Source organism: Rhinolophus ferrumequinum, chromosome 13 (assembly GCF_004115265.2).
Source record: "Rhinolophus ferrumequinum isolate MPI-CBG mRhiFer1 chromosome 13, mRhiFer1_v1.p, whole genome shotgun sequence".
NCBI classification, from domain to species: domain Eukaryota; kingdom Metazoa; phylum Chordata; class Mammalia; order Chiroptera; family Rhinolophidae; genus Rhinolophus; species Rhinolophus ferrumequinum.
The window spans coordinates 26,759,233-26,778,541 of NC_046296.1; the positions used below are offsets into that span (position 1 = coordinate 26,759,233).

General features: G+C 36.0%; 1 protein-coding gene and 1 pseudogene across 12 annotated transcripts in view; one reads left to right on the plus strand and one right to left on the minus strand.

The window, feature by feature from the left end:
- The window catches only part of EHBP1 (EH domain binding protein 1), a 422,624-nt gene that overhangs the window by 247,157 nt on the left and 156,158 nt on the right, over window positions 1–19,309 (minus strand). For all 12 annotated transcript variants that reach the window (XM_033124978.1, XM_033124981.1, XM_033124988.1 and 9 more), the window contains one exon: window positions 6,255–6,312. In XM_033124978.1, the coding sequence (XP_032980869.1) occupies window positions 6,255–6,312 (58 nt within the window). The remainder of the gene's footprint in view (window positions 1–6,254; window positions 6,313–19,309) is intronic.
- LOC117033275 (40S ribosomal protein S25-like) lies at window positions 11,456–11,849 on the plus strand (annotated as a pseudogene).

Genomic DNA, 19,309 nt, shown 5'->3' on the forward strand with positions numbered 1-19,309 from the left:
TTCTGAAAATGTTTTTATATTTTCAAAACAGAGTCAACAAGATTTGCTGTCTGATTATATGAGGGAAAGTATCCAAAGCTGATTCTAAGGCTTTTGCCCTTGAGCAACTAGAAGAAAGGAATGGCTATTAACAGATAGGTAAGACTGCAGGAGGCTCGGGTTTGGGAAGTTAAGATTGGGAACTCAGTTTTACACACATTAAATCTGAGGTGCCCATTAGATATTCAAGTACAGATGTTCAAATAGGCAGGATATATGTGACTGAAGTTATAAATTTGGGAATCATTATCATACAGTTGATACTTAAAGCTTAAGAGTGGATATGATACCAAGGGAATGAGTACGGATAGAGAATATAAAGGCTCAAGCATTGAACCTTGGAGCACAACATTAACAACAGGTCAAGGAAATGAGGAGGAATGAGCAAAGGAGGGTCAGTAAAGGAGAAGGACAACCAGAGGTGTGTGATATCCGGAAACTCTAGTGAACAAAATGTTTCAAAGAAAAAGGAACAATCACCTGTGCCAAATGCTGGTGATAGGTCAAACAGGATGGGGTCTGAAAATGACCACTGGATTTAACAAAGCAGAAGCTTGTACAAGAGCAATTTAAAGTAGAGCGATGAGGGCAAATGCCTAACTGGATTGGAATGGGTTCAAGAAAGAATAGGAGGAAAGAAATTGAAGATAGCAAATACACTCAACTCCTCTGAGGTGTCTTCCTGAAAGAGAAGAGAGAAATAATAGGTTGGTGCTAGTGGAAGAAACTGTGTCGGGGGAATTTTTTTATGCTGATGGGAAATAGCCATTTAAGAAGGAAAATGTAATGATGCAGAAGAGAAAGAACTGCTAGATTAATGTCCTTAACAGTACAAAAGGAGACAGATTGGCCTTGGCCGGGAACACAGACCATTCTTCCATAACAGGAAAGAAGTTAGAGTATATGAGTGCAGATGCACGTGAGGGAGTATATTTAACAGATGAGGAAACTGAGGCACAAATTTGCCCAAGATCACACAATAAGTAACTGGAAGAAGTTGGATTTGAACCCAGGAAATGGAACTGAGAAGGGATCAAAACCGTGGCAATGTACGTCCATGCAAATCTTATCGGATCTTGTTAGTTAAAATACCAGCAGAAGATACAGGTTTAGCAGCATCCTCCCACTCCAACTCATAAATTGTCAGTAACTTTCACTCTGTTCTCTCTCCATTGCCTGCCCCCTACCCCAATCACAAAACCTCAGGTTAAGGAAAGGGAAGTAGACACTCACCATGAGAGACTTAGCACACCATAGCTAAAGGTAAAGAACTAGTTTTGTTGATTAAAAAACATCTCTAGAAATTCCTCTATGCCCCCACCTATTTCCATGTCTACTGACAGTCCTAGAACAAAAACTCCACAGAATAAACAATCTCCACTTTGAAAAGTAAATTTCTGCCCACCTTAAATAATCCTTAATCAAAACTCCACTCTACATACTCTACATACTTAATTCGGAAGACTTATGACAATTCTAATTCTCATGAATTATGATGGCAGATCGGGCTATTTCTCTGGTCTAGTCAAACTTCCCATTATCCTATTTTCGTAGCCTCCTCATACAACAGAAACTTAAGAGTAGAACAACAACTTTTCTGATTAGCCACAGCAGAAAAGATAGAGTCCTAGTAAATTCTTAATGAGAAAAAAATGACTATAGAAGAATTTTAGACCTGAAGTTATCTTTAGGAGACATAATCCAGGTGGAGATAAGGAAAATGAAACAATCAAAAGAGTAAATGGCTTGCTTGAACCCATCCCAGTAATCAGTAGAAGAACCAGACTCCATGATTTCCAAATTCAAAGTTCTCCATCCAACATCATGCCCAGCTCTATCCCTGATTCACACAGTAGTCAAGAAAATAGTCTTCTATCCTTAAGGTCTTAACATTTATGTGTATGACACAGAGATCAAAAGTGGGAAAAGCAGATAGATAATGGTTTCAGAACATTTCCTCAGGTACCCTAATGCTGGTCTTCTAATTGATCTCTTTCAATCCTCAGTCTTGAATCAGGGAAGGTAATTAGATTGCTGAACAAACAAAAATACAATCTGCTTAACAAACTAACTTAAAAAAAAAAAAGGAGATGGAAGGGTGCTGGTTCCCAAATTACTAGTAGGCTGCCACTTTCTCACCATTCTATCCAGTATCACTCTCCCCAATGAAAAAAAGGTCCAACTAACAGAACTCTGGCTTTCTGATATTCCTTTCAGGGACTGTACAACCTACCTAAGTTAAGATATTGTAACAATATCAATTAATCCAACTGAGTAGCTGGCAATACCAGCTGTATAATGTTAACTAATTATTCTATATTAGGCAGAAAAACAGGACCAGTGAATTTTACTAGAGAGGAAACAGGATGTACATAGTGGCAAACATGGGAATAAAATAAATAAATAAAAGGCATTCCTATTTACAAAGAGCTTCTTACTACAACTTCTACCTCAAATAGAATTCAAGAATCTGAAGCTAGCAAAAGAATGAAAAGTCCAATACAGGTAACTAAAAATAGCTATAGTAATAAACATCTAATTGTACAAATTACAGAGACAGTAATTTAGGTTCTTAAGAACTTGATATAGAAAAAGCACATTATATTGGCAAACATCAGCACTACAAGAACCATGATCAGTTTTCATTCAGGGTAGCAGAAAGGATTTCCCTATAAAATAATTAGGCACAGAAACCCAGGTATAGCTATTTAGTTCCTTATCATAGTAATGAAAGGCAGGTTATTTCATCATTTGCCAGCATCGTAGTACAGATAATGGTAGAAAGGAGTAGGCCACATTATGTTGTTCCCCTTACACTATTTTTCTAATTTTTTAATCACATCACAGATTCTTTGGCATCCGCCAAAGGCAGACCTAGGAAAAGGGTGACACTTCTCAATGTGGGGTACTGACTTTATAAAATATTTTTATTTTACAGTATTTTATTTTATGTTTTGTACCTAGTATGGAACTAAACAGAAACACTCACTTGTTATTTCTGATTCCAACAAAATCAAAATATTTCACTGAAAATTTGTAATTGTCATACAGTTGATAATTTTCAATTTATAAAACTACATATACCCAAAGGTTTAAGATGTCATGTATAACGTTATCTTAGAGTTGCCAATATCACCACCATCGGACAAAGCTCTGCAAATGTACCCTCCCCTCTTTATATCATAGCACATTTTAAAGACTAACACAATTAGAGAGCAAGGAAGTAAAGGTGGCAATACCATCAAAAAGCTAGTGAGCATTTTAAAGCTCTGGTTTCCCTTTGGAATTCTCCCAGCTCTCTGAAAGCTTGAATTTCTAGTTCCAAAACTGAACTTAAGTCATAGATTACTCTGCCATAATTTTTCTAGTCTAACATAGTTGCCCTGCTTCCTATTATCACCCGTTGTACTGAAAAATAATTTATTTAAGTACATACAAATCAACTGCAGCCTGACAAAATCTGTTATAAATACCATGACTTAGGAAAAGTGAAGCTGCGTATTGCGTTAATTAGCCATGGTAATTATTTTCTCAATAAAATATGACTCAGCAATGAACTCTTTATATATTTAGTTATAAAAATAAACATGTACCCAAAGAAAGTGAGCAATAAACTGAGAGCTAAACTTTAAATTGAATAATACAATGTGCCTTATTATTTTACTGTCTAATCTGACAGTTGTCTGGGTGTCAGTTATAAATCTTAATGGACCAGTATAAAAAAAGTAGGTATACTCAGAATCAGAAAAGATAAATAGTAAGCTATACACATGATTTTTAAAAACTGGTACTTGTGTAGCTCAAACTCTTTCCAAAAACATATTTAAAAGTAAAAAGTAAAATATTTTCTTGCCAATGGTTGCAGCAATTTGTTTTCCCCATTAGTGATTTCAATGGTACTTAGCAGCAAATAATCCTATTTTAAGGAAAAATGCTAGAAAACAGAATAGTCTTCAGAAGAAAACAATGATTCGAGTCTCTAAATTTAATATAATGATAGGTAATTTAAAAAAAATAGATGAGGACAAGTTTTTTATTTTTTCTTTATAATAATTCCAAAATGTCACGGATCTTGAGTTTCTCATAATTAAAAAGTTATTTGCTTAACTTTTACAATAATATCCTAACCATTTCCCTCCACAGTTTCTGGAAGTAATTTTTATGTCCTTATTTAGCTGTTGCATACAATTTATAAAACATCATTTATATATACATAAACAAGCTATGCATATGCTGAAAGAAGCTTAACACACAGTTCTCACAAACTTTAAAGACTAACACAATTAGTACAAACTTTAGTACTCACAAACTTTAGTACTTCAAAAGAAGTACGTCTATAATATTTCAAGAGAAAACACAATGATTCTAAAATATACAGAAGGTATTTAAAATAACAGAAGGTATTAAAAATAATCACAACTGGAAAATTAGTCCAACAAGAAATAATTCTTTCTAGAAAATACTGCATACTGAGAAAAATAAACCTGTAGCCTTATTTTTGCATTTCAAGTTTGTATTTCAACATCTAGATTCAATTAATATTTGACACAATATGAAAAAGATCCTGGACCTAAAAGAAAAATTACTTGATTTTTAAAACTGCAACTAAATAAAAAAGTGTAGTTAACCTCAAATTCTGAATTGATCTATAATCTAAAGTATTTTATTAGGTTTCACAATTTTCTTAAAAAATAATTGGTACCTAATTATTATAAAGGGGTTTCACTTTCTGTTGACATTTAAGGACTATTTCTAATGTTTATAGTTGTGGGCATATTCATTTATTATACTTTGTGGATGATCTAATATTGTCCCTTTCCACAAAGTTTAAGACCCAATTAGAAGATGCTAAGTCTATTTTCAGAACCTCTTTTTCATATATAAGTAGGTAAGAAAATATTCGAGGTCCAAAATGTAATGCCCCCAAACTATAAATGTATGCTTTGAAAAAGATACATTTGTACTATGGAGCAACTGAACCTCTTATGTTGCTTGTGGGATTACATTTAAAATTACATTTTAAAATATACCTACCCTATTACACAGTGATTCCATTCCTAGGTATCTGCCCAAAAGAAATGAAAGTATTTATCCCCCAAAATACTTGTACAGTAATAGTTACAGCAGCTTTATTCACAATAGTGAATATTCACAATATTCACTGGAAACAAAGCAAATGATCATCAACAGGAGTATCGATAATTAAATTGTACTACATTCACATGATGGAATATTACTCAGCAATAAAAAAGACTACCAATATACACAACAGCATGGATAAACCTCAAAAACATACTGAGCAAAAGAAGCCAGGTATGAAACAGTACTACTGTTTGATTCCATTTACATAAGATTCAAGAACAGGCAAAACTAGTGTATGGTGACAGAAATCAGATCAGTGGTTGCCTCCGAGGGTTGGGAATTAAATGGAAGAGGATGCAAGAGAAAAAGGTGATGAAAATCATCTATCTTATGATAGGAATGGTAATTACACAAGTACATATTGATCAAAACTCAATAACTTGTATAATTAACATCTGTGCAATTACACTGTACATAAATTTTACCTCAATACAAATAAAATTTGAAAATATGCCTTAATAAAAAGTATGAAATTCTGAAATTTAATTGAATTAAATTTTCTTTACATAGGTCTAACTTGTGGAAGAATCAATACCCAGTAAACATACCTGTAGTTACTCTTTGTGCTTTAAAATATCTGTACCATTGTTAATGAACATTTTAAAATTCTATTCTACTCTCCACAAAGCTATCAGTACGGAAAAGTTAAAGTGTTTGAAAAACCCGACTCCTTCTCTTCTGCAACCCGGCAAGGGACTCAGATGAAAACATTTCTTAGCGTCCCCTAACTTCATCCCCTTGGAATCTGAATAAATCAATCCTATGTACAACTTAATGAGTAGCTCCTATTTAATTATTAAATCATGATACCTTAGTACAGGGAAGTTACATAACTACTATACTCAAGGCTACCAAATCCAAGATCAAAACTCAGGTATCTGGCTTCCACTTTAAGAACCGCAGTAACAAGATTACAGTGCCTGACCAATCATTTTAGTAGATTAGATAATCAGAAATAACCCAAAATATCAAGTAATATGTTAAAGTACTCTACATTGGGACCAGAGAAGCTTAACAATTTGACTAAAAGTTGAATTCAGTATTTGGGTAAGAAATTTAGAAAACAGACTAACCTTAGAAGACTTCCTTCGGCTTCTTCTTGTCCAAACTACCACCAGTTTATCTGGTTGCCTGCCAAACAAAGATTAAATATAATTTAAGTTACCTTAAATCAAATTAATAAAGTTTGGTTCTACCACATTTAAAGGGACAAAAATGTCATATGCTTTAGATTACATAAAGCAGTTACTCCTACAACAAACCTCTGTAGATTATTCAAATACAGTAGATGTTGAACGCGGATATGATCGAATTTAAGTAACTAATATTTCATCCACACATTTTTCTAAAAATAATTTAGCAAGTTAATTCATTGGAATAAACCACGTAAAATAAAATAGTTACAACTGGTAACTATTTAAAAGAAAAAAAGGCACACATATATGTTCTTCTCCAAAAATTAATACTATACTTCTGGCATATTATCCAGTTCAATTTGGAAAAAATAAGCATAAAAATGGCACTTCCAAAATAATATAAATGTATGAGTTACACTATTTTTGCTTCTCTGTATCTTATAAACAATGGTTATGGTTTTTAACATTTTTATAATCGATCATCTCAATCATCTTCATAAAAACAATACAGTTCTGAAAAACAGGCAAGGTACATACTATTATTCCTATTTTTACAAGCTTAAAAAACTGGCTAAGGTAACCAATCAAAAGCTCTGGCAGAACCAATACTGAAATACAGGTTTTCTAATTCTCAGATCTCTCTTCTTTTCTTGATCTTCTGCCCACATAAAGTAAAAAAACAAAACAGAACAAAAAAACCCTTACACTTTCAGATAATACAACTAAGTTCTGTTTGGTACTTATGGAAAATATCAAGAATGATTATCAGTTATTTTCCTTACATTTCTATTTTAAACATCTTAGATAAAAGCTTTTTAACCAAGCAATGAATGATAGACTCATTTGGTGACCTTCACCACTTTCTGTATCTCCTTCATTTTGCCTCAGAATCCCCTACTATGAGCAGATGACCTGTCCTCCTATTGCATTTAGTTGAATACATACATATACATACATACATACTTAAAAGGCCACCAGTCATAAACTCCTTACCCAGTGAATCACCTATACACCTATCAAATGAAAAATATTACAGAGAAACTGATCTAGAATGAACCACAGAGAAATAAAGTGATAAAAAATACTTAAAAAGAAAATAAAAGGCATACAAAATAGACTGAAGAGTACATACACCTAATAGATATTCCAGGAGTTTAGAACAGTGGGAGGCAGAGGATATACCGAAGTTTTGAAAAGGCAAAGAACATTCCAGACTTGAAGAAAGGTATGAGTCCTTAGATAGAGAATGTATATTAACAAATAAACAGCAAGAATAAAAAGAAAAATCATGGAGGAAAAGTTACCAATAAAGGAATAATTATACTGAGAGCAACTTCTCGTGAGCAATAACAGAGCCCAAGAAACAATGAAGCTAAAGATCTTCAAGTTGCCCAGGGAATACAGCGCCACCCTTTCGTTTTAATCTGGCTAAACTACATTGAAGAAATGGTTTTAGACATTTAAAGACTAACTGTTTACAATGTATAGATCCCAGCTAAATAAGGGACGGAGTATGATGCCAGAATCAACATAAATATGGTAAAATGATAATGCTTGTTCATTTTAGGTGGTAAAACCTAAAGAAAAGCTAGACAAAAACCTAGAGGACGGTTCCAATAATGAAATTACTTAGCGAAGGAACCATCTAAACAAATGCACAATGTTCTGACGGCTACAGTAACCAAAATGATATAAATAGAAAAACGGTGGTTCTACATCCAAGACTAAGCTTAGTTCGTGACTGGTATCAGGCTTTAAGGACAATTGTAAACTAAAACCAGTAGCTTGCTTTGGTGAGTCTTCCCAGAGCGAGATCTTGGGGGCAGCAGACAAAGGCAGAAGTGCTAAGTTACAGGTGAAATGGAAGAAAGCTTCTATGAAACATCACAGTATTAATCTAAGAATCTGTGCCAATGGAGAAACAAACCAACAAAACCTGAAAATGAAAACCAAAACCTTGTTCACGCACAGAGAAGCGGGACAAGTGACAGTGAAGCTGGGGAGCAGTAAGGCCACGGGATGGATGGAGCTGGGAAGGGCATCACCAACGCCGGAAGCGACCAGGAGAGGAACGGAGCAGCCAACGGGTCTCAGCCACCTTGTTTGAAAGCACTGGTGACTGACTCGCTGGGACACTTTACCTAGATAACCTTCTACCACACTAACCTTTTCACTGTGTTCTCATCTCCAGCTTGATCTCACCTCTTCACTGTATTTCGACGGTACTTCTTTAGAAATGTTTAAAACTCTTACAGCTTTTCCTTGTGTATTATCCTATACTAGGCTCCTATACTGAAGGCACTACACAGTGGCACTCACAGTTTGAATTTCACAGATTTATTTGACTTATTTATTTGACTATTTAAGTATTTCGTTGTATTTCAGTTTGCATTTAAACTTTATAAAACGTTTCTTACATAAATCCATGAAACAAGGTCCATGCTGTTTGGATTACTAGAGCCTCCAACGCTGCCAACTGCTTTATACCCGACCAGCTTCATTCTTTAAGATGACCCATCTGGATAGGCCCCGTATGCATCTGACCCTCTGACACTCTGGCATGCAAGGTAACACCCAGATTCCTAAACATGCTTCAGAAGGCACTTCGCCACCTAACTTTGATCTGCCTTTCTAGCTGTATAACCTACGAATATCTCACAGACTTCTTGCCTTCCAAGCAATTCCTGAACATTTATTCAATTTTTTTTACATCTTCGTATGTTATAACCTTTTTTAAACTCCCTCTTTTCTCCATTTTTCTACCTAGTAAACTCTTAATTCATCACTTTCTCCATAAAACCTTGGCCACTTCTCATTTCATTCCTACCCCTTTCCACAGCCCAAACCTCAGGCAGAGTTAACTGCTCCTTCTACTGCATTTCCAGGAATACCTAAGACACACTTCTATTTTCAGATTCTATATGCCCTATATTACATTATTTGTTATTATTTCTATCTCCTCCACTAGACTCCTGCTCCTTTATCAACCATACCTTAATCGTTGTATTCCCAGCAACTAGTAAGAAGAACCTGGTACAAGGTTGAGGTTTAATGACCATTTGCTACTGAATGAACCTTAAGTTCCACCCAGGGATTCCCAACTGGTTAATTATAATTGAAGAGGTCCAACCAAAGCCAGTATAGAGTAGCTATATAATACATCCTCTCTGCAGCTCATTTGAGCTTTGCAGAGATCCTTACCTCAGAACCTCCTGGGAAGCTTTAAAACATACTGATGCCTAGGTTGTGCCGCCAGAGAATCTGATTTAATTGGTCTGCTGTGCAGAGTTTGAAAAATTTCTATCGGTGATTCTAATGTGCAGCCAAAATTGAGAAGCACTGTTTTATAGGAAGTGGTGAGCAATCCCCGCACCTCCTGACTTGAAACACTAGTGAGGCATTAGTTGTGATCGCAGTGAGGGCGTCTCCCCTCCACCACCCCATTCTAGTGCCACTTGCACTGCTGCCTCCTTCTCACTCAGCGCCACAGACCTCCTTCCCCTCCACTCATTCTGACCTCAGTGCTTCAGAATAGGGAAGCCTTCTACTATAAAAAGTCAGGAAGGTTAGTTAGTCTCCTATGTCCCTGAAGTTCCAAGAATGGAAACAGAATGTAAATTACTGATTCGAGAACACTCCCAGAGACAGCTGAACTTTTTGTGATTCTAAGTTATGTCCCGTTTTTAAATGTCTTCAATAGAAATCAATCCACCTTTACATTTCAGGGACATGGCAGAACATTCTAAAGCAAAGAACTGCACTGTGAGTTACTGCTTTCAATAGAAAAGTACCAATAATCACACAATTTGCTGACCACAATGAATATTTTAAACATCCGTGATGAACTAGACAAGAACCATTAAATATTTACTTATGAGCTCCCAAGAGGCCAGGGACAGAGCAATTGTGAGAGTTTTATCCAAGTACCAAATAACCTATAACTATACAACTTTCTATCAAAGTCAAGACAACCTGAGAGAGCTCAGGTTTCAGAGAGATTTCAACAATCACACATTCAACATTTCTAACCCATTACCTAAGTTAAGTAACCAGGCAACCCTACACGTAATACAAAACAGACATACAAACAGATCTATACATGTATGTTTATATAGATATTTACATATATAAACATTATATTTACATATACATAAAAAAATGTACACTCAGACACACTTTCTGTGAAATCTATCTAAAGGGTTCCACTGGAAAAACAGAAACCTTTTGGTGGGCTTATTCAGGGAAGGAAACTTCACATTTAAAAATAAAAATGTAACACCTTCTATACCACCCTCAAAGTCCATAAAAATAAATAATCTGAAGGTGGTAAGGCTTCTCTCAAATTATGACCCTAATATTGAATTCTGGAGAGTAGGAAGGAAGGAAAGAAAGGGGAGTGGAAAAGGGAAAAAAATACGTGAGCTACAATGAATCAGATTATAAAGCAGTAGACTGTATCTTTCTTTGCTCTGCAGCTAAATTTTGTGCCTTCCTCTTTGCCACCAGTGAGCTACTATGTATCAAGGTAAGTTTAAAGGAAAAAAACAAAACACTTCTGGCATAAATTTAGACTTCGTTACTCTTTTCTACTCTCATGTGTGTCAGGTGTGTGAGGTGAGAACAAAAAAAAAGTGAGAAAAAAATCCAAAACTGTCAGGTGAAAACCAGTCTCACTACTTTCCATAATCATAATAAGCATTCAAATATTTTACTGAATGTCTGTTATGTTCCTGGCACTGTGCTCAGTAACCGAGAGACAAAGATGAAAGAAAACAAGCCTTGATTCTCTGGAAGTTTACAATCTAGTGGGGAGACACACTATTAAACCAACTACCCCAGTCCAGGCACAACCTTGGGGAACACGAAGACAAAAAGATCTTATACAGAGAAGGATCTATTTACAAATATCTCAGGAAATACGCACACTGACCAAAACAACCTGCGCAACCACTGAGATAACTTGATTTAGAATTGTAAAGAAACTATAATTTACAACACGTTCAATATGAAGTCCAACAAAAGATGAGTGACCAATTACAGTACATCTGTCTAATAGAAAATTATAGAGCCATTAAAAATGTTTTCTAAGGACATCTGAGCGAGGCTGCAGTTGTAGCCGCTGCTGTCCGTGCTTCGCCATGCCGCCCACAGACGACAAGAAGAAGATGCTGGAAAGTTGGCCGAGAAAGACAAAGACCCGGTGAACAAATCTGGAGGCAAGGCCAAAATGAAGTGGTCCAAAGGCAAGGTTCGGGACAGGCTCAATAACCTAGTCTTGTATGACAAAGCGACATATGACAAACTGTAAGGACGTTCCCAACTATAAGCTTAGAAGCCCAGCTGTTGTCTCGGAGAGACTGAAGACCCGCGGCTCCTTGGCCAGGGCAGCCCTTCAGGAGCTCCTTAGGAAAGGAGGTATCAGTGTCAAAGCACAGAGCTCAGGTCATCTACACCAGAAACACCAAGGGTGGGGGTGCCCCAGCTGCTGGGGAAGATGCAGGAACAACAGGTCCCACCAACTATACATGTTGAAAACTAAAACTTTATTAAATTAAAAAAAAATGTTTTCTAAGAACATTTACAAGCATGAAACAAGGGTTGGCTACCATGTTATTTCAGACAGATTTTTTTTCTATACTATGTAAGAAGACACCAGGAGGAAATACCTCAAAATGCTAACTGTGGTTACGATTAGGAATTAAAATTACATGTCATGTCAAGAATAAACATTTCCATATTTTCTGCAATAAACTTATATTACTTTATGCTGAAGGGTTTTTTTAAATGTGTTGTAGAGGTTATTTAAAATAAAACACTTTTAAGTTTGGAATTAAGTATGAACAGAGTTAAACATTTAAATTCATTTTTAAAATTTCACTGAATTTAAAGAGCTCTCGGGGAGCTGAACAAAGTTGTTTAATAAGACAATGGAAGTAGAGAGGGTGTGTTCTCTGTTTAAAGTTAACATAAATGTTCCCCAAAGTCTGAGCTCGCCTGAGGCAAAAATTTGAACTAGGCCCCACTTGACTCTGGCATCCTCCCCTCTTTCATTTGAAGCCTCCCCCACCTTCCAGGCCATTCTTCCTCAGATATGCAAAGTCAACGTGGAGCTCCGTGACAGCCCAGACAGTAGCAGTGTGACAGATGCTCTTCAGATCACTTATTGTTTTCTGCATCAATTGAAAGTCCCCTTTCCCCAGGGTAGGTATCTTAAAAGGAAAGAAGCCAGGGAAAACAACTTGTATTCATTTAGGAGATAGGAATTTGCTAAAGACCCTTCTAAGATAACACAGAATGCATGAAAGAGAGAATGCTAGACTAGAAGTTAGGAAACGTTCTTTTCCTAGTTCTGGCACTAGGTGACTTTAGGAAAGTCTCTCCATTTCTCTGAGTCTACTCCTAATTTATCAAATGAAGAGACTGCACTGAAACTTCAGCTAGTTCTAAAATACTATGGTCCAGTGATTGTAAGATTAAAGGACTCCAATGGGTCAAATATTTGCTGGTTTAAGATGAAATGAGAAACTCAGGAATAGGGTAAAAAATTTGTGGCAGGAAGACACTTGCCTCCTGTCTTCAGACAATCTACAGGTGGCTAATATTACCAACTGGGGACAATATTATGAAATATTTTTTAGCGCAGCACTAACCTGACCACCTAAAACTCATGCTCCCTGTGCAAAGCACAGTGTTAGTCCTGCCAGGTGGGGCAAGAAGTCCCCGTCCCCACCCCGCCCAACCACCAGGTATATGCAGTGAGATGGAGACACGTGACACTTCTCACCAGTGTACTATGAGAAGTGACTGGTGTCACTTCTGGAGTAAAATGGATAATAAACTGACAAGAGTAGGTAGGAAGGTGGACCCGAGCAGGAGGGGGAGGAACCAGGAGGCCCCCACAGGTAACCCAGTGGCGTCATGAACATCCTGTTACAGACCCACTGAAGCCAGTAACCAGAACAAAGACTTAGGCTAGTACAGACACACTAGGATGAAGGAGACATGCAGAACGAGGAGAAAACTAGGAAAAGGGGAGGAGGCAGATAATCCACCTGTAGGATAAAAGGCCAGGGTCCCAGGGACGCTGGGCTGCTGCCCACCCTCGGGTCAGTCCGCTCCATGCTCGGAGAGTACTTCCTGTACAAATACACTTTACTGGCTACTGCTTGCTTCACTCTTGCTTCACTGAATTCTTTCTCTCAAGAAGACAAGAACTGAGAAAAATTGTCGTTCCCAGTAACAAAATAAGTATGCCTTCTCCACACCAGTTGAATGGAGAGGGTTCTAGAATGCAGAGGCAGGCTCATAAGATAAAAGGTGTGTGAGCCACTGGATGAGCACACGGAAAGCCAGTCAACCTGGAATACCCTCCCTAGCCTGAGAAGTGAAGAAGAAATAAACATTGATTACGTTAAGCCCCTTGTGTGTCTGCAGCAGTAACTACTCAACATTCTAGAAAACTCAGTAAATTAAACACACACACGTAGATAAAACCGTTGCTGTCTTGTAGAAGCTTACACTACAAGGTGTGGGGACCAAATTTAACCTTTTTATGTCCTATTGGTTGTCATTTATGTGAAAGATAAAAGACAGCTATACGTACCTCCATATTTAGTAATTAACACTTAAGCCTCTTAGCTCTTCCTAAATTAAAAATAAGGAACCATAAGTCCTTAGAACAGAAAAAGTACAACATATTCCTCTCACCACAGAATCCAGGACATGCTATATGCTTACAATGGGGGGGAAAAAAAGCTCAAAATATTAACCCTGAAGTGAATGTGAAGGGACTTCACTCAATAACAAGGTTCTTCTTTTTAGGGGAACGGGCTCTTAGCCATAACTGAACATTTCATGGTGGGGTGCTGTGACTATTGAAACAAAAGGGGGGGGGGAAATTGTTTTATCACAGAAATACTCTAACTTTACTATTTCTCAAGTAATTATTTTTATCCTTCAGTAGGTACATCTGCCTCCTATTGTACTATCACAGCTGTAGCTCCAGTTAATTATACTCTTTCTGCTCACTTCACAAGGGTTATTTAGCAAGCTGTAATAATTAATTCAATAAGAAAAAAATTATGCAAGACAGTACACATAGGCAGGATATGTTTCTTTTCTGTAAAAATGAAAGGACAGTTTTAATATTATAATAAGAGACGTAAATCTTTGTCACTTAAATAAAAACACTTGTATTAAATAATATTTTGCAACTTACCATCTTTAAAATATATTCACAATGATTGCTTTTGCTTAAAAATATTTAACTGCTGACGCAGGTGGATTTTTGCTGACAGATATTTCTAATACCTATAGCTATATAGGTATATGTTCAGGGACAGCACTAGTCAAACTGAGAAGTGCAGTTTGGCATACTTGAGCTGAGTGTACTTTCTGACAGCCCTCAGAAAACACATACAAGGTGCCAAAAAAAATGTATACACGTTTTAAGAGATGTTAACACTTTGGTCAACGTTGCTCAAGCAGTAGTTCGCTGTAATCAGAAGCGTCTTGGTGCTGATGGTAACCACTTTGAGCACCTCTTGTAATTGCAGAAGTCAAACATGACTTGTATTCATCCATTGTTATTGGTATATATTGAGTATTACAATTTTAATGCTGTTTTCCTTTCTTAAAATGTATATACACCTGAAACTAATTAAAAAAAGAATATAACAAAAAAAATGTGTATACATTTTTTGGCACCCTCTGTATACATGTAAATATATACACATATATATTTTGCTACACTATTCAACAGTATAAAGGGCTTTTAATTTTTTAATATAAAGATATTTCTGACATAAACAGCAATTGTACTCAATCACTGATGTTTCAGGTGTGCAATAGTCCTCCAAATAATATTTTCCACTTTCCTTATTGTTATATATAAAATCACCCATAATGTTTCCTTTAATTCAGTATACTATTTACTACTTTTTTTTTTCTAGTTCTGTTGGAACAAGCCTCAACTGTCATTCACATTAATACTAGTATTTCCAAGTTATGTACTTAGCTCCCTGGAACTGTAATAGAAAAGAAACAATACATCACTCAGACCATTCCCCAACCCTCCTAAATAATTATATTCACCATTTCATCTCAACACACTTCTGTAATCCTTCAATTGTGTGCTTGGATGATTACATTTGTCTGTCTTTTTTCTATCTTACTTTAAGATTCTCAAGAGATTTCCCAGAATTCACAAAGCATTTACTGGGAGGAAACAGAATATGATGGATAAAAGAATCATATGAAGGCAGACAAATCTGGGTTTGAATCTGGTTCCCCTTTTCCTGCTTGTATCATTTAAGCCTCAAGAGGTTCCTCATCTGTGAAATTAGAACCTCATAATGTAAAAATCAGTTAAGATAATGCAAGTAAAGTGCTTAGTTCAGTGCCTGTCTTTCAGCAAATTCTCAATGTTAAGCAACCATCCCTTCTATATGCACAGAGCTTTGTACAGTCTCCCTCTTAAATGTGAATAGACAACAAAGGATCATCTCAGGAAAGCTTCTGATATAAAAGGCAAGTGGCTGAAAAAGAGAAAAAAGGAAATTGAAAGGCCAAAGATATTATTACTAATATCCTTAATATCCTTAGAAATATAAAAGATATTGTACCCATGAAAAAATATAAAAGGAGTAATTAAAGGACAAGAAAGCATTCTGGAAATTATATCATTTTTCATTTAGGAAAGCAAAAATTGAAGAGTTGGAAGATAAAGGTGAGGAAATCTTCCAGGTCTAGAAAAAGGCAACAGAGATATTAAAAGTGAAAGAGAGAAAAGACAAGAAATTTAAATCAATCCAGAGGTTAAATATCTGACTTAGCCCCCAGGGTAACAGTTTAAAAAAAAAAAAAAAGGTCTCAAGATGTCACCTATACTGCAGGCCCAGAAGAAACTATTCCAAAGTGGAGCAGGACCCTGAGGGCTCCAGGGCAAATAGGAACTGATAACTCACTGATGTTTAACTTTTTTGAGAGAGATTATGAGAGGCTAACAACAAAAAAAAATTAAGAATAATGATAGGTATATAAAGAGAAAAGGAAAAAATAGTCATTTTTAACACACACACAAGAAAAATCAAAAGAAAGGAAATATGATCATAATACCAGAGGGCTCAGCTGAAAACTATACTAAGTCAGAATGATGAATCCTGGTCGAGCTGCCTCGGGAATGGGAAGGGTGGGGAAAGGGAAGAAAGGGGTAAGTGTGCTTCGGGGGAGGTGTAAATAACAGCTAAATCCTCACCTACTGTATCAAGAAGACAGTAGATAAAGTCTAAAATCAAAAGGGTTAAAAAAACAACAACAGGTGAAAGTATTTTATTGGACACTGAAATACCATTCACACACAATACGTACTGGCAAAAAATATGATATTGGAACCCTCACACAATACTGGTGGGATTGTAAAATGGTATAGCTGCTGTGGAAAACAGTTTGGCAGTTCCTCTAAAAGTTAATCATAGAGTTACGTTATGATGTAGTAATTTCACTCCTAGGTATATACCCAGAAACTTGTATATGAATGTTTATAGCAGCATTATCTATAACAGCCAAAAAACGGAAATATCTCAAATGTCCATCAACTGATGAATGCATAAACAAAATGTGGTATATCCAAATGGAATATTATTCAGCCATACAAAGAAATGACATACTGATACATGTTACAACATGGATAAACCTAGAAAACTTTACTACATAAAGTGAAAGAAACCAGACACAAAAGACCACTTATTGTATCATCTCACTTGTATGAAATGTCCATAATAGGCAAACCCATAGAAACAAGTAGATTTCTGGTTGCCAGAGGTTTGCAGGGGGTGGAGGAGGGAGGGCAAAGATGGAAAATGACTACTAATAGGAACAGGGTTTCTTGTTTGGGTGATAAAAATATAATGAATCAGATAATAATGATAGCTGCAAAACTTTGTGATTATATTAAAAACTACTGAATTATAAATTTTATAGTACATGAATTATAACTCTATAAAAATAAAGAAAACAAAAATACGATACTGAAGAATATAGAGTACAACACCAGAAGATCTAAAAGAACTGAAAATGGTTTTCTGTAGGGAATGAGAACCAAGGTGGGGAAGGGGGGCAAGGAACTGCTGTGTTCTGCTGTAAGCTCTGCAGTGCTCTTCTTAAACCATTTATATGTACCGTTTTGTAAAATGTAAATTTAAAACTTTAAATGCTGGGTCACATGGTAATTCTATTCGTAATTTTTTGAGGAACCTCCACACTACCTTCCATAGCAGCTGCACCAATCTGCATTCCTACCAACAGCTTACAAGGGTTCCTTTTTCTCCACAGCCTCTGCAACAATTGTTACTATTTGTCTTGTTGATGACAGCCATTCTAACTGGGGTGAGGTGATATCTCATTGTGGTTTTTATTTGCATTTCTCTGATAATTAGTGATGTTGGGCATTTTTCATATGTCTACTGGCCATTTGTATGTCCTCTATGGAGAAATATCTCTTCAGGTCCTCTGCCCATTTTTTTAATTGGATTGTTTGTAATCCCTCTCCTGGGTATCTACCAAAAAAATCTGAAAACATTTATCTGTAAAGATATATGTGCTCCATTGTTCACTGCAGCTTTATTTACAGTGGCCAAGACATGGAAACAACCAAAGTGTCCTTCAATAGATGATGGGATAAAGAAGTGTGGTATATACACACAATGGAATACTATTCTGCCATACGAAAAGCTGAAATAGTACCATTTGTGACAACATAGATGGATCTTCAGATTATAATGCTAAGCGAAATAAGTCAGAAAAAATAGAGAACCATCTGATTTCACTGATATGTGGTATATAAAACTGAAAACGAACAAGATAAACAAATGAAGAAACAAAAACTCATAGACACAGACAACAGTTTAGTGGTTACCAGAGGGTAAGGGGCAGTGGGGTGATAGATGAGGGTAAAGGGGATCCAATATATGGTGATGGAAAGAGAACTGACTCTGGGTGGTGAACACACAATGTGATATATAGATGATGTAATACAGAATTGTACACCTTAAATGTATGTAACTTTGCTAATAATTGTCACCCCAATAAACTTTAATTTAAAAAAACAACAACTTTAAATGGCGAATCTTATGCCACATATAACTGAGGTCACATGGTTCTTGACTTTTTCTGTCTGGATCCATATTGTCACAAATGGCAGTATTTCATCTTTTCTTATGGCCGAGTAATTTTCTATTGCATACATGTACCCCATCTTCTTCATCCAATCATCTTAATTACAAAACAGAAATTTTGGCCAATAAATAAACCCACAGATATATCATCAATTAATTTATGACGAAGTAGTCAAGAATATACACTAGGAAAAGGACAGTCTCTTCAGTAAACAGTTTCGGGAAAACTGGACAGCCACATGCATAAGAATGAAATTGGACCCCTAACTTATACCAAAAGTTAACTCAAATGGACTAAAGACTTGAACATAAGACATGAAATCATAAAACTCCTAGAAGAACACTGGGGGTAATCTCCTTCACAGTGGTCTTGCCAATGATTTTTAGATTTGACATCAAAAGCAAAGGCAACAAAAGTAAAAATAAACAAGTGGGACTACATCAAACTAAAAGGCTTCTATATAGCAAAGGATACTATCAACAAAACGAAAAGGCAACAAAATGGGAGGAAATATTTTCCAATCATATAAGGGGTTAATATCCAAAATATAGAAAAAACTCATACAACTTAATACCAAAATAACAAACAATCCAATTAAAAAAGAGCAAATAAACTGAAAAGACATTTTTCCAAAGAAGATATCCAAATGCCCAACAGGAACATGAAAAGATGCTCAACTTCACTAACCGTCAGGGAAATGCAAATCAAAACCACAATAAGATACCACCTCACACCTGTTAGAATGGCTACTATTAAAAAAAAAAAAAAAGATTAAGTGTTGGCAAGGACAAGGAGAAAAGGAAACCCTCATGCACTGT